Genomic DNA, 21,749 nt, shown 5'->3' on the forward strand with positions numbered 1-21,749 from the left:
CTGCAAGGATGACATCAAATGACTGGTATCACCAATGCAGAGTAGGGTCACTGCACCAAGGGCTGACAGGAAAAGAGACATGCACTTTACGTTACCTGCAGGTCCATCCCAGGACCCACACGGGCTTCCATGTATCCCTCTGCTCCCCGTTAGAAATAACTATCTCCCTCCTGAAGGAAGCATCCTTCCTGGGCCTTTGGCAGTGCTTACATGAAGCAAGATAAATCATTTGGAACCTTAGGAACTGCTTCAAAATGATAACTAGAAATGTCTGACTCTGCTGTAAAGGCGACTAGCTGGTATACAGAGGTTTCAAACACCTGCCTCAGGTATTAAAGCCAGGTTAGCAGTGGGCACAGGTCTACTCACCCACAGTTCCTAAATCCAGGCAGCTCTCAACAGAGTAAGGTGGGTGTATTTTTAGACCACTCTGGATGGGAAGTATGGCCCATAAATCTTATTTATCTCTCTTAGCATAATCATCGGTACAGGTTGCTGCAAAATGATTGTTAGAATACGGCATGGGACTCTGCCTCCCCACAAGGCAGCTGTGATGAATGTTGCATGTTCTATGCCATCTTTCTGCAACCAGATCATCCTGAGATTTAAAACTTGTGTGCTCCAAGGATTCTGGACAATGGGTCACAGACCTGTGGTATATTAGTCCTTGGGGTGGTCAGTCAAGAAGTCAGACAGGGGAGGCCGTACTGGCCAGTGACAGGATTTTCCTCGTTCCCAACACAACCAGCCCTCCACCTCCACCCACAGTTGACTCTGAGTCAACATGGCCACTCTCCATGTACTTCAGCCATTTGTGGCTCAGGCTGTGGTTGTTACAATTGATTACATTCAAAATGGCACCTTATGTCAAAGCCATTGTAGGTACAACCACTAATCAGTGCCCTGCATGTTTGCTAGGCTCCTCAGAACTTTCTAGAAAAGTGTTGGCATTTGCTGAGGACAATTTTTGCTAGGTATTTATTAGGAACAAATTGTAAAGAAAGAAGCTGTGTCTTTGAGAGCCTCCTGCTGGAAGTAAGAGGCATGTGGGCCACATGACCGACAGACCAGAGTCTTCCCTGTGGGCTGGAGAGCGTCAGGGATGTATGAGGAGAACAGGTGAGGAATGAAAAGGGTTAGTACCCTACCTTCAGTCTGACAACATTACTCTTGTTTCTGTTCCTCTCTAATAGGCTAAAAGGGAAGCTCTGGATGGGGAACCCTACCCAAGAAAAGTAGCAAACTTGAAAGAAACCATCCAGAAAGTCTTGCTTCTAGATCCTGTAGGAAGCAACAACAATTTTCAAAACACCAATAAAGCCACCTTAGACATTTTGACTGCACACACTGAAAGGAGAAAAAAAAAAAAGATGGTACCTAAAGTCAATTTTCTATATCCTAGTATTCACAATTCAGGGCTATCTTCAGAGCTATGGTTACATCACTTTCATGACATTCAGTGCCAGCTCACAGTTAGCTTGCCTTGGTTGTGTTTTCTGATTAGAACAAAGCTTGACACCAAAGGTAAGGAATAAAAACAAGTCCCTCTGAAAAGCCTCCCTCCAACACCAGACTTGTGAAGTGTCTGCTTTCCAAGATGCAGCCCAGAGAATTCATCCATGACCTCACAGGTACAAGACCCATCCAACAGATGCCCATATACCTGGCTATAATTGCTGACGAGGAGGAAACAATTAGTGAAGACAATGAATGAGGTCATCTAATCAAACTGGAGAAGCTCAGGTCTTCTCACCTCAAGCTAGTAGACATTCGGAGACCGAAATTTCCCTGTGGTGGGGACTGTCCCCAACATTATAAAGCAATGAACAGCACTCCTGACCTCCACTTACTACACGTTAGGGACTCCTCTCTGATGACGCACAATGTCCTTCACCATTGCAGCTGCCCACCCAAAGCTGAGAACTGCCTCACTCTCCAAACCTAAGGAAACAGCTGGTTCTGGGAGACTGCCATGGATTGTAAGCTTAGGTCTGATCCAGGGCTCAGGAAGAGGCTATTGTCCTCTAGAAACAGATATGACTGTAGAGAAACAAGTGACTTGCTGGTGACCTGTTCTTTAGGATGCCTGTTTCAAGTTACACAGTAAAGTTAGGCCACTGCTCTCAACTCCCTGCCAGCTCTCCACAGGGGCTTCTCATGTAGAAAGATCTACAGCAGCGAGAGGCAACTGGAGCTTGGTGGAGTTTCCTCGTGTCCTCTCTTCCTAGACGCAGTGTCAAACTCCTTTCATTCTTGGGGCCAGCCCACCCTAACTCATGTCCAACTTCAAACTCTTAGAATTAACTTTCATTTTGCCTTCACGCCTTTTCATATTCTAATCCTTTTCCCATTAGGACACACAAAGGTACTGTGGGTTGTACTTTCATCTTCACTCAGCTGTCGGCTCCAGAGCAAGAGCAACTTTCATTGTCAGCTGGCCCAGCTTCAGGCACCCACCTTGAGATCACAGAACCTAGACAACCCAGCTCCCTGGAGCCTCAGAAGCAAGAGCAACAAAAAGCACACATACACATCTACTTACCACACATTACTGAGCCTCCAGCCTTCAGGAATGGCCACCTACCTACCATTCAGTTTTGTTCTCACATACTACTGCTGGCTTTGAGAAATTCGAATAAATCAATAAGAAAGAATAAAAAAAAAAATCACAAAATCCCTTTAAGGGAAGTAAAAGAGAGTGGTTCACTTTTTCCTCGTCTCTACTTTTGAGTTTCATATTTTCAAAAATATGTGTATATTAAATATTCAAATCTGGGACAAAACAATTACTAGCATGGGAGCTAAGAATCATAAAGAATAATTATAGTGACATTACAATAAAAACAGAGAATCTTTCCTTCATAACTGACAGTGCACACTGAATATCTACAAGGAGATAAATATGCACCTTGCCTGGTATCTGCAGAGGCTCCCACTAAGCCGAAATGACAGTACGCAGCAGTGTACAACCTCTCAACGACAGGACACGGTCATCACCTACAAAGTTCACCCTCAAGAGCCACGGACTACAGTTTCCAAAAGATAATTTGCTAAACTAAGTCTCATAATATTTTGATTGAGTCTATGACATTTTTAGGTAGGCCACATCCATGGCTGTTCTGGGGCACACGTGGCCATAGACTACTGGTCAGGTACATCTGCAAGCGGGCTTCTACGTAGATGACAAGAGCTTGTGAAAAAAAGATGCTCTAATTGTTTCCCTATAGATTCCTGCCATGCAAACTGTAGACTGTAATTGAGCATCTGAAATGCACAAAGCCCTGGATCCCAATCCATTTTGTAACACATACCCCTTTTTTCCATTCACAAAGACAGACAGATGCATCAGCGGCCTGAGTTCATCAACCACAATAGCAAAAGCAATACCAATAGTCACCAGAGAACACATGCAACATAGAAGGGGGAAGTTAGTGATTGGAAATAAACAAAACAGACACTGCTTCTAGGAGAAGCCAGACACATGGCTTCAGGACACAGACTGAAGAACAGTCCTGACATTCAGAAAAGCAAGAAAGCAGCACAAAGCGTTACTTACCACTCTGCATTTTATTGTAAAAGCTTTAGGGCTTTTATTTACCAGTACTAGAAATGAGTTTGGTGCCAAGAGCTTAAGAAAAAACAAAATCCTACAAAAATATGTAGCAGAATTAGGTCTCCCAGGGAGCACAACTTGAGTTACTGAAAATTTTTAGAACTCTGATTCAGTGATTTCTTAGGAATTAACAAGTATAATTTACAACAAATGTAAGACTAATGTATGAATATATTTTGTTACTGTCTTTTTGGAAAAAAAAAAGAAAGTATCAATATTTAACACAATTTAAGATTACCAATTTATAAAAGGCAGGGGAAAATAACAGTAACAACCATAGCCAAAAATCTAGTGACCAGTTGGTTCAGGTAATAACATTATGAGATATTTAGTTCCATTTCTACCTTTAAGCATCAAGGAGAGACTGCTGGACACAGGGTTGAAGTGCAATAAGAGGCTACAGGCTGAAAGAAAATTACATCCAGCCAAAACTTAAAAACTTAAAAATTTAGTTGAGTATCAAATCAGAAAACACAGTCATCTAGTACTGCATGAGCTAGGATGGGCTGTCACTCTACAGGTCTTCGAAATGGCGTCAAGTCATGCAGCAGCTGTATAGGAGAACCCATGGGAAAAACTGGGGTGGCTGTGAACTATATAAAGGGTTTTCAGAATCCAAAAGGAACTTTTGTTTCCTGAAACAAACAAAAATATTTAGGTATCCAATTGGTAAAAGGCTATTTCTAGCGCACTGGTAGATAAAAGGATCCAGGTCTTGGATTAGCATCAGCTGCACCTGTTTTGCTGGCACACGCGCACTTACATCTGTGATAGTGTTCAGAGCCGTGTCTGCCCCGATGCTGAAATCGGAACCCGGCACATTGTTGGAGACAGTAGCAGGAACCATAACCATAGGGACACAGAACGCCTCGTGTTTCTGCCGGGCAGCTGCCAGCTCTAGGAGTCCCAGGTAGGCCTGTCAGATAAGTCTGTGTGACTGTGGGGCCAGGAATGGGGGGTCGGGCCAGGGGCAACGGGTGGCTGGAAGTCTCAGGGAGTGCACAACTACACAGAGAGGAGACCGGGCATCATTAAAAGAACCAACACAGGTAAATTAAGAGCACAGGCAAGAACAAGCAGCTTCCCAGGCACAAAGGGGAGAAGCATTATTAGCATATAGTTTTAAGACTGACTGTCTTATTATAAATGAGTCTCGTTATGTGAAGTTCTTATATTTCTTTAAATGAATCAAGATTTCTGTGAGACTCATCCTCAGTGAATAGCATATAAATAAGGACTACAGTCCAATATATGATTTAAAAAAAAAATCTGAAGAGAGAAATGAACTATATAAAACCACCTTCCTTTCTAGATCAATGCCAAATATGGAATTGTAGCTACAGATTGGTAACAAATCAGAAAATATAAAACTGAGTCTCAGCAGAATGGTCAAGCTTGTGCTGTCTCCATTAGTTTGCATTATCAGACTTGGGCTCATCTTGTGCTACATCGCACTGCCCTGCTATTCCAAATTACAGGTAACTGGGTTGAACATTAAAGTCCCATTTCCTGAGGTATGTCCAGTAAGATCGGGTATGATGTGAAACAAATATGGGGCTACCAATCCCACCTCCAAAGCCAACAAGCAGGGAGGGAGAAGACAATAATGTATGTACCTCAAATCCACCGATGATAAGGAGGGCATTGATATTATAGGAGTGCATCTTTTCAGCAATCTTCTCCAAGTACTTCCCAGGTAGAGTGCTGAAGACACACGGACCAAGAGGTGAGCGTATACCCACACAAGCTGGCATCTCAATCTGCCTTCCCTTTCCTAGCACTGAGATTAACTCTCAGCTCCCTAAAACATAATGGGGAAATGGCAGATAGGTGCCCCTTCTTCATTAGGAACTCATTACAGAAAAAATAGGAGAGGTGTCTACATCTAGCTACTCTCTCTAGGACGTGCCTCTTCCTTCTTTGTTAATAACTGCTGGATGGCCCATCAGTTAGGAGCACTTGCTGCTCTTGCAGAGGACCAAGTTTTGGTTCTCAGAATCCACATGGCAGCTCACAGCCATCTTTAATTCCAATTCCAGGTAATCCAGTGCCCTTTCTTGTGGGGCACAGACATACACACAGGCAAAACACCCATACACATAAAATGTAAAGAAAATAAAAAGAACTCGTGGAAGAGTTAAAAATTTAAAAATTACCGTTTCGTCCCAAGAATGGAACCTCCTTGTCCAGTCCAACCTCCGACATCTATCCAGTCCATTTCTTTGATCTAATGTTCAAACACAAGAGTGAAGTGAGGAAGAAAGGGCTGAATTAGAAGCTCTGAAAACAGCTCAAGGTTCAGTATTCTCAGGGACATGGGTAAGGCTTCAGGTCTGTTTCCTCACCACAGTGCTGACTCAGCCAAGACATGACATGTCCTTGTAAGGTTAAACAAGGCACTGAGCCTCAGTTAAAACTATTTCTTTCCTGCCTATAGGGGCCTCCACACACTAACCCTAGGTATGTGTCCTAGGTGGAAACTCTTAGCTGGCCAGAATATGTCACTAGTAAAGGAAAAAACTAAATACCACGTTTTTTAAATTGGTAAAGGTTAAAATAATTTATCACAGAAAGCAAAGAGAATAAACAAAGAAAAGCAAATAAGGGGTGGCTGACCAGATGAAGTTTAATCAACTGGGGGCGAGTCCCATGTTAGGTACAGAACAGAACATACTGGGCCAGAATTCCAGGTCTACAAGCTTCCAGTTATGTGATTTTTGGTGAACTTCTCACCATTAATGTATTCTCATGGGATCTTTAGGTAAGTTTCAGACACCTCCCAACTTCAAATCTCCAGTCCTCAGAGTTCCTGGAGAACCAGCACAAGCTACATTTCCCTGACCCTATAAATTCTATTTCTAGCCCTTTCATAGGGTCAACTGAAATACAATGTGCTATGCTTTTGTCTTATCTGCGCACACATAGTATGCAAACTGTTTTGTTCGTGCTTCAAAATGCAGCCAGTTCCTTGAAAGCATCTCTGTCTCTACATTCACCATTGATGCTTCTTCCTGAAGTGACTGTAAAATGTTCCGCACCTGGTCTGCCTCTTCTAGACATCAGAAAGGACCAGAGAAGATGCCCCAGGTCCCTCATTAGCCCCTCTCCTTAAAGGCCTCCCCACATTACTTGGCCAGAAAATCAAACTCCTAGGACTGGCTACAGATAACCTGACTCCTGCTTTATTCTCACCTTCTTCCTTCCTCTCACTCCACAGCCTGACCCACTATGCTCCTGAAACAAGGGCAGAACCCACCTCAGGGTCTTCCTACCATATTTTCCTCTGCCTGGAATGAACCGATGTCCTTGGTCCCTACTTACCCATTAACGGGAGATCAGGTTCCCCCGAGTAGCTGTTTCACGAAACTTATGCAAAGCCACTGCGGATTTTGTCCTCTTGTCAGCAGTGTTCTAGCTTTTTGAACTATCTTATAAATAAGCAATATGGCTTACTAGTCTACTCTTGCTGTCATTTCCCCCGAAACATAAGCTCTGCAGAGGCAGGGTGTTGTCTACTTTGCTCACTCCAATTTCACAGGGTTACACACTCTCTAAGGAATGGACTAGACGTAGAAACAACTGCAGCGGCTCTGCGTTAGTGCAGACATACCTCACCACCCTATTTCAAATCCCACATCACGAAAACTGTAGCAAGTTAGTCAACATTCTAATCCTCACTTCTTGCCTGAGAGAAACTGTAGTAAGTCCATACCAATAGTCTAAGGGCAAAAGGATTGATATATGTAAATCACATGCAACTAAAGGAAAACAGTAAATGCTCCAGACCTTTGTTGGCTGACTGCTGCTGTTCTGCCAGTGCTGGGGTTGGAAGCCAGCCAACAATTATTTTTATTAAGGTTTTGGTTCTGGTGAGTGTTATAAACCATGCACTTTGCCCAGTTGTCCAAACTTAATGCAACAGGCTGTGAGGTGAGAATCATTGTATCATTATGCCTTAGGGTCTTTTGAGAAAATCTAAAAATACATTAACACCCTCAGCTTTCTGTAAAAACTTAGAACCTAACATAGGGCAGGACTGTGAAGCAGAAGGTAATCCTCAGATCAGTAATTGGTATAGTCACACTACCAGAGAATCCTGGATTAGTAGGTGCTGTGGGGAAGTCTGGCCTTCCCACATACAATGACATTGTAACTCCCCCAGGGACTTCTGGGAGACTCACTTGGCCTTTGGCGAAGCCATCAAAACCATCAAAGACTGCAAACATCCTGTGACCATCTGCAATGCCAACTCGAACAGCAGAACGCACAGCTGCATTCATTCCGGCGGCAGGTGCCCCTACATTGATGATAGCCACATTGCAATTGCTCTGAAAACAAAACAGGACATTGCCAAGTCATCAGACAAGTGTAAGCTCCCATTTGCTACACACTAATAAGGGGCCATACCATGCCACATTTTGTAGGAGGTGACTATCTCATGATTAAGGTCACAATAGAGAGGTGAAGATAGATTTCCAAGGATCTGCACTAAGGAGGGTTGTAGGATAGAAGGGTACCTAGGCCACTCAGAAGACTGGGTCATTGATAGAAGCTGCCTACCTACCTTGGAGATCTGGTTATCGGGCAACTTTATGGCAAGACGCTTGTAAACCTTCAGGTTTCCCTCAAAATTCCTAAAGAAAAACAACAGTTTTAATTGTGTATGGGTTTGTACATGTGAGTGCACTGCCTGTTAAGGCCATAAGAGGGCATCCGACTGCCCTGGAGTAAGAGTTACGGGCAATTATGAGCTAAGACATGTGTTGTGCTCTTTGCTCTTTTTGAGGGGGAAAGGGGGTCAGTTTTTTGGACACAGGGTTTTTCTGTGTAGTCCTGGCTGTCCTGGACTCACTTTGTAGACCAGGGTAGCTTTAAACTTACAGAGATCTGTCTGCCTCTACCTCTCCAAGTGCTAGGATTACAGGCGTGCACCACTGTGCCTAGCTTTGGGTCATGCTCTTAACTGCTGAGCCACCTGTTCAGCCCTGACTCTTATACATTTTTATAAGGAGACTAAAGTCTCAATGACTAAACAAGGACCTAAATTCCTAATAAACAGAGTTTTATTCCCAATAACTCACCTCCCTCGGAGTTTTACGGCATCATTAAATCTCCCCTCATCCATTGCCTTCTGTACATCCTGGGTCTTTAAAAAAAAAAACAAAAAAAAAACACATAATAAAAAAAAAAAAAGAATGAATCAAGCTTTAGATACTCTGACTGTACCATCACAATCTGACACCAATGGGTTCCTAGTGGCTCCCAAATTGACAGCTGACTCAGCCATGAGGTTTAAGCACCACCACCACCCCCTAAGAGGAGGGGACTCCTGATGCTCATGGCCACAAAATCATAAAGATGATTTCCCCATAGGCAAAGTTAACAGCACTGGGTCGTTTAGGAAAGGTTCTGATTAACCTACAATTCAGCTCAGTTAAGAAGAAACACAGAGGTAGCTCACCCCCTCACTGGGGACTGCAGATCTCAAGTATAGTTCACAGGTAGCTAAGAGGAAGAGAGGGACTAAGGAGAGCTCAGGGCTGAACATCCTGATGAGCCTCAGTGAACTGCTGGCTCTCAACAAGTGGCTTCTGTGGCTGTTTATTAATGAAACCTCTATGTGATGGCTTGAATATCCAGGAAGTTATGTGTAATCCACTTGTCCACAGTAAACACACAAAGGACGAGCAATAAGCTCCAAAGAAATGTGCCACACATGGTTCAGGGATTTAACCTTTTTAAACCTATCACCTTTCATATAGTTTCAGATACTTCTTTTGTCCTATTATAGGAACACACACACAAACATCTATCTTTATGCACACATCACTGCACGTATGTACACATACTGTCCTCGTCTCTATTGGCTTCTGGGAACTAGGTTAAAGTTACTTTCAGTAAGTCTAGTAAGTCTCTTGATTTGCAAATGCTGTGCGTGTGTGTATGATAAAAGGCATATATAACAGGGTCATTCAAAAGCCTAAATATTGCAACATTTCATGAAAAATGAATTGGGGAAAATGAAAAGTAATAGCAGTTTCGAAAGCAGCAAACCCCACCATCACTGAAGCTACTGAAAAACTGAGTTAAAAAGCAGAATCCATTTTTCTTTCATCTATCAGTAGACACTTCCGTGACCTGAAGGAGCCGGCCTATCTCAACATTATTGGAATCTGCTCCAAGGTACCACCATAGATCAGAATGTCCTTGGGGACAAAAAAAAAAACAAAGTAAAACTGGAGGAACTAAGGCATACACCTATAGCACCAATTCCTGGCAGGACCATTTTCCTGCAGTCTTGCTGCTGGTGGTGCAAAGGAGCTCCACAGACCATCTGTGACTGTAGGTGGAAAACAGTCACCGACTCTTAGAATTCCCCAGTTCTTGGTGGAGAAGAATCATTGGTAGGAGAGGTGAACACTGAAAGTGCCTCAAGGGTGGCAACAGAAAACAAGCAAGAGATAGAAAAGCTTTTATACACTGCACTGTGATGCAGGAACCCTGCTGCCATCATCCACTGGCTATCATTCTGCCTTCCAAAAGGCCGTTTAACCCAGTGGCCAAGGAACCTGAAGCAGACCATACAGTCTGAAGCACCCACTTGTTCCTATAGGTGGCCCAACCAATACCTGAGCTCACCGTTTGCACACACTCCACCAAAGGCAGCCGCACGGCCTGGTTTCCTCTCAGTGACACAACGGAGGCCGGAGTCTCAGGAGTAGCTTCCAGCAAGGCCAGGGTAGCCTCCACCCCCATGCGGCTGGCCTGCAAATGATAATCACAACCACTAGAGATAGCCAACCCTTCATCCTATGCTTAAGAGGCACCATGTGCATAGCTAGCGACTACCCCAGGGTTCACTCTCTGCCTGCATTCCACAATGACTCAATTAGGGGCTAGCCTGCTTCCATCTTGCTTATCCCTACTCATCTCTGCAATGATAAGGTTACAACTCCATTGGGAACTGTCATGCAGTCCTAAGAACTTATGGTTTGGACTCAGGATGCCTGCTGTCCTCCTGGGTTAGTTCCTGGAAGCTTACATTTGAAATACCACGTTCCTATCTCCTGGGTTTTACTCTCTTGGCAACCACGTCTTCCCCATCAGTAGGCATACTGACTTCCCACGTCAGCTGAGGCCTCAGCCCAGGAAATCAATCTACGTCAAAAAGTCTCAAAGGACCTTTAAATAAGGACATGGGCCACTAACATCTCCAGGGATAAGCCTGCTGGTCAGCCTCCATAATAAACTAGAGTATCTAAATGCCTTTCAAAGAAGCCTCATGAAGATGTCCAGTCCCTTCCATCTCCACTTACCAAAATCCTGTCAAACGCAGAAGGGGTCCCTCCTCGTTGCACGTGTCCAAGAATGGTCACCCGGGTATCAAATCCCAGATTCTTTACCACAAGCTGTGGAGAAAGATGGCCATCAGAAAATAAAGGACAGAACAAATCTCGGTGTGGTCATAACATGTGAGGTTTGGTCACAGGGTCATGGCACTGAGCAAATGGTACTCTATTCTTTCTTCAGATGTAAAGGTTAAAAGTGATCCTTGCTTCATTTCTCCTGCAGGAGCAGTTACCTACAACACTAAAATTTAGTCTTCCAAATAACACTCTCATTGTCAAGTAAAATCTTTTTGATGTTTCTGCTGTTTGGTTTTGGTTGCTGAAAACAGTATACACAGACCAAGTTGGCACTGAATTTACAATCCTCCTGCCTCAGCATCCTGAGTTTAGAGGTTATGAGCAAGAATCACATCTCTTAACAAGCAGGTAAAAGTAACACTGACTTTTCTACAAAAATGCGAGTTTCAAGTAATTGTATTTAAAGTATTACTTATGGACCGGAGAGATAAGTCAGTGGTGAAGAGCACTGTCTCCTCTTCCAGGTCCTGAGTTCAATTCCTAGTAACCACATGGTGGCTCACAACCATCTATACTGGGATCTGACGCCCTCTTCTGGCATGCAGATGTACATGCAGATAGGACACTCATATACATTAGATAGATAGATAGATAGATAGATAGATAGATAGATAGATAGACAGACAAATAAATAAATAAAGTATTATTTATAAGTATCTCCCTTGACAATGTACAGCTTGACTGGGAGGAGAATAAGTCAGTCAATTCAGCCCCATGCCAACAATATGGCTGGTGACCCAGAGTCTACACACCTCCATCACCTGTATACAGCAGGGCTGCCTACATCCATCTGGGCATGCTTCTTTTGCTCGAGTTCAACGTAATTCTATGTCAGCGAGAAAGAAACCCCCTGCCCTGTTTTTACTATCAGTAAATACTGTTAAATACCTTTCGCTGGCACCTGCTGATTTAATGCTTAGGTGCAGATTTGGTAGTAGAGTCAGTAAGAAATAAGCTGGGCTCACTAGATAACCATAACTTAACAAAAATAAAGAAATTGACTTGTAGGGCGGAGGGTGTGACTCAATGCTAAAGCACCTATTTGTCGGGCTCATGAGCTACTGAGTTCCATTTCTCAGCACTATAAAAGACAATGTGCACAACAGGGTCGGGTGGTTACAACTGCAATTCTAACATTTGGGAGGGAGAGACAAAAGGATGGTCAGTTTGAGTCCAGCATGGGCTACTCAGCAAGAAGAGAAGAAAACAAACAAACAAACAAAAAAAACGTGTAAAACCAGATTATAATGCCTGTAGGCCTGACTCACAGCTGGAACTAAAACTACAGAGCCTAGCTGTTGCTTTGTGGTTCTTCAGTGATTCTAGGATCCTGGTGAACAAGTCAGAGTCCTGTAGAGACTGGTGAGTACCAGTCTAAAGGAGTAGTAGAGCTGTAGCCTGCCTGACCCTGCCCTTCCTCGGGGCCATGAGGGAGCAGTGACTCATAGCCAACTAGGCAGTTTTATTGGCAAGAACATGATCTTCTGATGCTCTAGGTTAGCAGGAAGGCAGAGGGGAAAATCCAATTCGTCTTGTCCATCACTCCAAATAGAGAAGGCCCCAAAATATGCTGTAGTCAAGACAGCACCTTATCTTCGGTGCAAAGCTTATGTAAATAGCTGGTCCTTTCTAACACGAGAATGTGCTTATCAACCCAACTGTGTCTCCTCTCCTGGTAGAGAAGTTATGGTGCCGTGAGGACCATTGGAGACAGGGTGCAAAAATATGGTGGCTGTCAGGTGCTCTTGAGCTTCAGTCTCCCCATGCTATGAAAGTTGAGTCCATATTCTAAATCTAAGTCCTGTCGGTCATGCTGACAACTCTTTTGTCCATGGGCAGCAGAACAAAGGTGAGGCACTTACACAAGCTTACCTCCTTGATTTTGTGAGAGGTGATTGGCCTATTTTGGGTATCAATTGCTCCTTCAGACACAATGATAACATTCAGCCTCTTTTTTCGGACACGGTTCTAAGAAAAGAGAGAATTAAAACTCCTAAAATTTTTAATCTGTTTTTAATGACAAAAAAAAAAAAAAGTCCTAAGTGGAAATGGCCTCTTTCCGGGTAGAAATCATTGTGTAACTTGGGAGTGTTTCTCAGTAATCCTGAAAGTAGGTGAAAGGCGCCTTTGCGAGGGCTGAGGGAGTTAGTATCCTGAGTGACATCACATGCGCATATGAAAACATGGCCTCAGTTAGCCCTGGGCTAAGGTGGCATGTATAGACATGCTGATTAATAGTGAGGCCTGGGAGCCCCATAACACTACCCAAACAGAGGCTGGACTCTCTGTTTTTCCTACCCCAAACCATGTTTTCTGGAGCTCTTTCCAATCCTCCCTAAATGCAGTCATTTGAGGCCAATAGTTCTCCCCCATCACTTTAGATAATACTGTACACAGGCATCGGTAGCAAACAGGTAGGTCAGGGCTAATGAATCATAAAAGAGTACAAGAAAGGCCCATGTGTTGGGGCTTGTCCCAGCCCACAGAACCATTTTGAGAATGTAGAGCTGGAGCCTAGTGGAAGAAGGCGAGGTAGCTGCTTTTGCAGTGTATATTATGACTCTCATCTCCACTCTGCCTTTTCCCTTTTTGTTTCTTTCCGGCCACTATGAGGTAAATAGACCTCTCCTCTTCTGTCCTGTAAGCCGTCATCACTCACGGTGTCATCACAGGCTCTACCAATAATGGGCCAATGCCTCCAAGATCAGGAGCCAAAATAAATGTCTCCTTTACAGCTGATTAAACACAGATGTTTACCACAGTAACAAGAAATTTAGCAGACACATGGTCCACACAAAGTGTCTGAGAAGAACACGGTTACCTTTATTTGCCAGTTCACACTCGGGCGCAGTGTCTTAGGTACTCATACCCTGGTATTCTGTCTTATATACTCACCCTCTGACACACTGTCTTATGCACTCACCCTCTGCTACACTAATTTACATGAACTCGAGTGGTCACTCAAGGCTACAGTGGATTTGGCAACTGTATCATGGTGTATCATAGCTCATTCTCAATAGATTTGCTTCCATAAAGTCTCAGACAAAATACTGTCCCCTTAAAAATTCCAGTGATAAGTGGGTGAGGTCCTGGCCATAACTGAAGGTAGGGCAAAAAGTCATACACTGATATGGATCAGAGGTACGCGGTATGAGAGCCCCAAATGTTGTGTTCTTGTTTATGACAGCTATGAAATGTGCCATGGTTTGAAGAACGTGAACAATGTAATGAAGGAAGATTTGAAGAATAAGAAACACTTTTTTAAAAGCCTAGAAGCACGAGGACTACAAGGGCAATCACCTCAGCCTTGCTTGAAAGAGTGCGGGAAAGAGTGTCCCCATAAAGATGGGATGGCTGCATAGGTGTGCTTTAGCCATAGAACACATATTCTGAAGTGGCTAAAAGGCAATGGAATCTGTGGCCTAGAGAAACTGCTCTTGATGCTTGTCAAATACTTGCCATCTGCACCAGGACCCAAATCTGATTTCCAGGACTCTGTTTGTTTTGTTGGTTGGTTGGGTTTTTGTTTTGTTTTGTTTTGTTTTTCTGAGGCAGGGTTTATCTGTGTAGCCTTGGCTGTCCTAGAACTCCTTCTATAGACCAGGCTGGCCTCAGTCTCCCTGCATGCTGGGATTAAAGGCGTGTGCACCACCATACCCAGCATTTTTAGCTTTTTTTTTTTTTTTTAAGATAAAGGGGGAAAAAAAGTCTGGAAAACATAAAAATAAGTCTGGCAAGCTCTAACTCCAGAGCTGGGGAAGTGGAGATAAAGTAGATTCCTGGGGTTTGCCAATTAGAGACTGTCTCTAAAGAGAAAAAGGTACAGTACGGGAAGAAGGGCACCCAAAGGCACTTTCTTGATTGCTGATTGAGGTAAGAGGGCTAAGCCCATTGTGGGCAGTGGCATCCCTGGGCAGCTGTTTAATAATTCCTGTATTATGGAGAATGTTTCCTAACCTAGTTAATCTTCTAAAATAGTGAGAAAACTTCTTGCAGTACTATATTGGTGACCAGGAAAAATAAATAACAGATACAAAGATAGCAAACATTTTTGCTCTAACTCAGCCAAAACTTGGGGGATGGGGAGCTATGTATCCAGGTCTAGTCATATCTGATGGCACAGTGTACAAAGTCCAGAATCTTATGAGGTTTGTTTTTGGTTTTTTTTTTGTTTTGTTTTATGGGATTATGTAAAGAAATCGCCTTTAGATCTAAATTGAGTATGTAGACACTGAAGGACCCCACAGACTGACTGTGCTGACTTCCTGTCAGCCAAGCCCCAACAGTAGGCCCTAGCTCTGAATTACTATCCATGGATCTGTGGCCTGTAACAATGTCATGTGCAATCAGGCTGCAGGCAAGTCAGGATGATGAAGAAGACATGAGGGGACTGGACATGATTTCTAAAGAAGTAGCTACCATTGAGGTGATGTCCTGTGCGGTCCTAATATCCTTTAGCCACTATGATTTCATCTCATGACACACGAGCCATAGTCTTCTGGGGCATACAGAAGTGCCGGTAAATGGAAATTTCACCTCACATCTCATGGGGCCAGGTGTAGACAACCTACCTTAACTAGTATCTGAGGACACTGCTAATGTCCCCCAGGTCAGGATCAAAGCAAAGGAAACCCCCTCCCAGAGGTAACAGCTACATTTTGGCCATCCCCATCCCCACCCCACCCCCACTATCAGCAGCTTATTTCAAGTTAGGGTATTGACCCTCCAAAGGAAGCTTTTTCTCACTATGATATAGCTTTAATCAATAGCTGTTCACATGGCTTTTTGTTTCAGGAAAACTGACTTGAATTACATTCCTCCTTTGAGACTGCTACTCAAAAGCAACATTTTCTTGCGCACACACATGCAGCCTTTTCCAGACACTGCTTATGTGCTTGCTGACTAAAAATAAAATCGGTCTGTGATACAATGCTTATATAATTTTCTTGTAGATCAGTGATAAGATTGCCTCAAAAATAAGGGAGAGAAAATTAACCTACATATTAAGATCGCTGCCCCGAAAGCTAAGCAGGATCTTAAAGGGGCCCTCCCACACTGTTTTTGTATGAGGTATGCCATCATACCCCTGTGAAGGTATAACTTAGTAAGTAACTATACTGGGAAAGACAACTACAACAAACTCTTGACAGAGGAAGAGAGGAACACGAATCAAGATTAAAGACCCTAAAATCCCCACACACTATGGAAAGAAATGGCACAACACCTCATCCCATTTGGGAGATTTAAAACAGGATTTAAAACAAGAGTGCAACACAGAGCCGGATTTGGTAGTGTACACCTGTAATCCTAGCACTTGTGGAGGCAAAGACAGATGGATCTCTATGAGATGGATCTCTATGAGTTCGTGGCCAGCCTGGTTTAAAAAGCGAGTCCAGGATAGCCAAGGCTACACAGGGAAACCATGTCTTGAAAAAACAAAAGAAAACAAAGAGTATACCACAGGTCTGTCTGGTTTCTGATGAGAAAGTCTTGAATAGCAAACAAGGGTTGTCTCTGTAGCACTGATTTCATTTCATTTAACCATGAGCTCATGTCATGACGAACAAGCCACTTAGAAACAGAACTGGATGAAAGACAGTAACAGTTCCGGCTGTTTCTCCCTGGCAACATCAGGCTACATAGGCAGATCCTTGGCAACAAGCTTGACCTCATTTACGACCTCATTTTACAAGTTTTCAAGTGTTTGAAAAAGACATCCAAACTGGCCACCCCAAAGGACCTTGTGGATCCTGACTCCAGCAATGTATCCAGAGTCCCAGTTACCTCTGTGAGTTTGAGGCACATGTTTTCCTCCCAGCCATCCTCTGGTGGAGACTCTGGAAGGAACAACCAGTCAGCACCACAAGCCAAGGCAGTCACCAAGGCCAAGTACCTATGAGGGAAAAAGAGTAATCAATACACAGGGTGCCAGAAGCATGCTTGCAAGGCTAGTGTGCCCACCTATGCTCAGAGGCAACCTTGGGCAGGAGATTCTTGGTGCTCTGAGACCTGTTGCAATGCATGGTGCAGAGCTCCCATAGAGATGCCACTAAGTTTCATTCCTACCAGGATGGTGTCTGCAGTTACCTACCCACAATGTCTCCCCATCACTTCCAGGACGAAGGTCCTCTGGTGGCTGGAAAAGAGGTACAGGGCACATGTTACTACTCACAGCAAGAAAAGTACATTCACAGCCAGCCAAGACAGACAGAAAGCCTGCTTCTCTACTATGGCTGGCACCAAGTGGCCAAAAGCCAAGCAAGCCTCACTCCAAATATTTCATACCTAAGGAGTAATGAGGTTTCAATAATAACTGTATTTGGGGTAGGGAGGGGGGTTTTCTGAGCATGTTCTCATATGCCCCATGGCTGACCTTGAACTCTATGTAGCCAAGGGTGGATGACCTTGAACTCCTGATCCTCCTGCTTCCACATCCAAGATGCCAGGACTATAGGCATGTACCACCACCTCTAGCTTGTGGGGTACTGTAAATCCAACCCGGACTTCCTGAAAGCTAGGCAAGCACCGTATGAACTAAACCACATCCTCAGTACTGCTTATAGTTGCAAATTTTACAACACCCATCACTGGTTTCTAAGGCTTTCTTACACTTTCAGTGTGCTTTCCTGTTCCCTTTTCTAAAAAGCACCTATCCTGAACTAAGTTAAGTTTGATACTTCTCCTGAAAGCCTTGGGTTGGCTGGGGTCATATCTGTGACCTCAGCACTTGAGAGGCCAGGAAATTGGGAATTTAAAAACAGCCAATTGATCTACAGAGGGGAAAATAAAGCCATGGGCTGGCTATATCCATGTAAGCAGGTGAGCATGAATGCTACCAATCAGCTCCATCAACAACACATAATCACTGTCTTTCCTTGCAATGGAAAAATCCAATTGCTCTTCCAGGCCTGAAGAGGTCATGTGATGTTCCAGTGTCAGAGTTCAATGGTCAGAGGTGGCTAAGAAGTAGACATATACACAAAAGGGACCCATGAAGCCCCAGCCTCCCTCAATAACATGTTTTCCAATGTTCCAAGCTTTTAGCTGCTGACTCACTAAAAAGGCATCTGTCGGACTTATTATTTCACGTGACTTTCATGAAAAAGGCTTTCAGGAGCTCCATAATGCTCTAGGTAAGTGATGCCTCCTGTGTGTCTGGGTCATTACAGATGAACTATTCATGGTCTACTCACCACCTGGTTCTTCTGTAGCTTAGAATCCTAACAGTGAAAACATTATGTCCCACTTCACTAAGTGCCAAATACACGAAGCTGCTCTCTTTTTCATTATTCTACAAGAAGACCTTTGGGGGACTTGAATTACTTTCTTTCCGTGTGTTTTCCTTCCCTGTAAGCTCATTGAGAATAATACTAGCACGGTATCTTCAGAATGTTCCAGAGCCAGCAGAAATAACCTATTAGTGTCTGTCAGTCAGTCCTTTTACCTCTGGGCAGTGGTCATGATGGCATCAACGACTTCAATAATCCGGTGCAGGGCTGAATCTGTACCAATGGTCATATCTGTGCCGCAGAAGTCATTGTCGATGGAGCCCACCATGCCCACCACGTTGAGGTAGGAGTGCTTCTGCACGGCGTCCTTATCAATCTCACCTGCATTGGCGACAAGAAACACACGTCATACCCAGGGCGAGCTGCCGCATCTCCTGGTGCTCTACAGGTGGGAGAGGCAATGACCGTGGTACAGAAGTCAAGTACCCTGAGCTCTGGTTTCTTTCTTTTCTTTTTTTTTTTTAATGAATTTTCCCCCCAAAACTATACACACCCTGAATCAGCATACTGAAGGGAAAGAGAAGCCAGGAGAAAACAGAAGGAATTACACAAAATGTAACTTGGCACTGCTATTTAGCAAGAACATTGAATTGGAAATAATATAAAAAAGATACAAAAAAAAGATGCAAATGTTGCAGTTTAAGTTAAAATCTTAAGTTTTTCTTCCCAATGTCTCTGACAATAATGACTTTGAATAAGGACACACCATACTTTCAGAAGTACTTTAGAAACGAATGATGACCTTCCTATAGGTTTCTCAAAGATGCCCTTGAAGCTAGTTAGGAGGTGTGCAGCTAGTTCCCTCAGGATAAACACGCCTGGTCAGGTTACTTCCACATACATGAAATTAGAACAGTGGTGGTATTGGGGGGGGGTTCTTAGGTCCTTACCCATGGTCACCAGTGAGCTGGTGTTAGATCGGGCAGGAGAAGAACAAGATGTACTAAGACATCTCTACTCTATTTTCTGAGTAGATTCCAATTTTCATTAACTTGCTGTTTGAGAAACACACTCTTTCTGGCTATCTCTGATATAGAACTGGAACTATAATAATAACAGCTTTAAAGAGACAGACACAACAACTCATATAGACTTCTCAGACATCCTGAGTAACACTGGAAGTGATTTAAAATGAAAAAATAAAAAGAGTACAAGCAGATCGATGCCTTTTAATTAGATTCATGTGACAGCATAGGCTTGGAGACTTCCCAGCATGACAGGAGGAATACGTCTGGATCAGTAGAAATGCAGATGCTGGTTCCTAAGGGCTGGTATGCACCCAGATGATGGTCACAGCTACCTGGCTTCCCCTAGGAAGACGGCGGTGTATATGACTGCTGTCATCCTCATCATTCCACAGGCCTCCTGATAAATGGGGCCAGTAGTGCTTAGCACATAGTGGGGCTTATTGGCATTACTCCCTTATCTGAGGTACAGGCTTAAATCCTGTGGTGCCAAATCATAAGAAGTAAAACAACAGCTACCATGCGGCTACAGCTTAAAATGAAGATGGTCCACACTTTTAATTCCAAGCACTCAGAGGGCCAGTGCAAGCTCTAAGTTTAAGGCCAGTTCTGGTCTATATGGTGAGACTACATCTCAAACGCTAAACTAAACTAAGGGTAAAAATAGATGGCCCAAAAGTATGTGTGCTCATGCCGATCATAAATAACTTTTGTTCTTCTTGTTTTTGTTTTTTGTCGTTGTTGTGTTTGTTTGTTTTTCTTAAAGAAGGCACAGTGTATGACTTCCCAAGCTCTTGAAATGCACCAACAGGGAAACCAACTCAGAAAGGCAGTAACAGGATCGGAAAGAAAAACGGTGACATACCATTCTGAGCCAGTTCCTCCAGAAGTCCGTTCCACTCCTCCCGGAAAAGGTTGGCTCCTGTGAGACTTCCGTCCCCACCAATCACGCACAGGTTGGTGATACACAAGCGCACCAAGTTCCGGGCAGCTTTCAGGCGCCCTTCGCGAGATCGAAAGGCCTGGCAACGGGCACTGCCAATGATGGTCCCCCCCTGGAAAGGACATAGATCATGCTCACTCATCGGAAGGCAAATGGATCAGCAAGCACAGGCATGGATCCGCCACGCACATAGAACTTTCCACGTTTTCTTCATTTTCATCTCTGCCAACAGCGTACTGTCAAAGGCTGAGTGCCCTACATTTAATGCAACCCTGGAAATCCATGAAGAAACACACTAGCTCGGTGCCCGTGAAAGACGGAAGTGAGTCTTCAATTGAATGGACAGAGCAAGTGTCCACAGGGTCACTGCAGCCTCCCAGCTTCTTCGGTCAAAGCTGTCCCAACAGGGGATGAACTGAACCAGGTACACAGACAGGGAAAGATGTGTCAGCACTCCACTGGACATCTGCCATGCATGGAGAGCAAACCTGTCCTGCCTCCTGATTATGACCTGGCTCTCCCAGGGGTCAAGTCACTAAACCAAAGTAATCTGAAAGATGTGCAATTTCGGTGATTTCACTTAAAGTTACAGTGCTAGAGTAGTTGTCCCCGTGGTGGGTCAGGACGGTATCCAAGAGTGAGAGTTAACCTGTGTGTGCCTCTCAGCGAACCAGCCATCTCTGTTGTGTCCTGAAGTATAAGTCACACGGGGATGGTGGCATCAGGCACAAGTCACCACTCATTAAATTTCACACCTTTAATTCCAGCACTTGGGAGACAGGGGCAGGCGGATCTCTGAGGTCAAAGCCAACCTGCTCTAATAGAGTGAATTCCAGGGCAAACAAGGCTGCACAGAGAAATCCACTTGGGAAAAATAAAAATAAAAACCGAAACCAAAACCAAAACCAAAGTGTGTGTGGGGGGGAACAGGATTTTACAACAATGAGATTCCTTTAAAGAAATAATGAATCAGTTTAAAGCTTGATGCCATCCCTCAGACAACTTATTCTGACTAGTGGAGTTTCCACGTTTACCCATGCTGCAGGCAGAGCTTCAGTGCAGAAGGCTCACTAAAAAGCCATTCTATTTGTAGGTATATAGCTTATTGTAAACTATAAAGCCATATAAATTCAGTTTTACTTGAAAGTTAATCCCATTTTGTTGATTGAAATCCTAGTTAGAATTTACTAATAAAGCTGAGGGTCGTTCACTACCAACCCTGATCCTAGGTTAACACTGGCAATGCAAAGTGCGGTGGGCAACACACAGTCTGACATCACAGAGGCAGGCCTGGGGAGGGAAGTACCAAAACCCACAGCATCGACGAGCCTGTTCTCCGAACTTCCACTTGATAAAGATTAGTTAGAATAAGACGCTACTTGTCACAACTGGAAGTCGAAAGGAAACACAGGGACACCAGGATTGGACAAATAAGGTAGCCAAAACCCCAGGATGAAAGTATGAGTAATCAGCTTGCAGGAGCCATTTACAGATTTACTCATATACACTTAT

General features: G+C 43.9%; 1 protein-coding gene across 4 annotated transcripts in view; it reads right to left on the minus strand.

The window, feature by feature from the left end:
* The window catches only part of Pfkp (phosphofructokinase, platelet), a 63,701-nt gene that overhangs the window by 12,242 nt on the left and 29,710 nt on the right, over nucleotides 1-21,749 (minus strand). For all 4 annotated transcript variants that reach the window (XM_060372543.1, XM_021657073.2, XM_060372542.1 and 1 more), the window contains exons 4-16: nucleotides 20,160-20,349; nucleotides 18,485-18,650; nucleotides 17,132-17,176; nucleotides 16,825-16,933; nucleotides 12,913-13,008; nucleotides 10,930-11,022; nucleotides 10,253-10,378; nucleotides 8,695-8,759; nucleotides 8,178-8,247; nucleotides 7,795-7,941; nucleotides 5,770-5,840; nucleotides 5,230-5,317; nucleotides 4,377-4,529 (exon numbers count right to left, since the gene is read on the minus strand). In XM_060372543.1, coding sequence (XP_060228526.1) covers nucleotides 4,377-4,529; nucleotides 5,230-5,317; nucleotides 5,770-5,840; nucleotides 7,795-7,941; nucleotides 8,178-8,247; nucleotides 8,695-8,759; nucleotides 10,253-10,378; nucleotides 10,930-11,022; nucleotides 12,913-13,008; nucleotides 16,825-16,933; nucleotides 17,132-17,176; nucleotides 18,485-18,650; nucleotides 20,160-20,349 — 1,419 coding nt within the window. The remainder of the gene's footprint in view (nucleotides 1-4,376; nucleotides 4,530-5,229; nucleotides 5,318-5,769; nucleotides 5,841-7,794; nucleotides 7,942-8,177; nucleotides 8,248-8,694; nucleotides 8,760-10,252; nucleotides 10,379-10,929; nucleotides 11,023-12,912; nucleotides 13,009-16,824; nucleotides 16,934-17,131; nucleotides 17,177-18,484; nucleotides 18,651-20,159; nucleotides 20,350-21,749) is intronic.

This window comes from Meriones unguiculatus, chromosome 19 (assembly GCF_030254825.1).
Source record: "Meriones unguiculatus strain TT.TT164.6M chromosome 19, Bangor_MerUng_6.1, whole genome shotgun sequence".
Classification (NCBI taxonomy): domain Eukaryota; kingdom Metazoa; phylum Chordata; class Mammalia; order Rodentia; family Muridae; genus Meriones; species Meriones unguiculatus.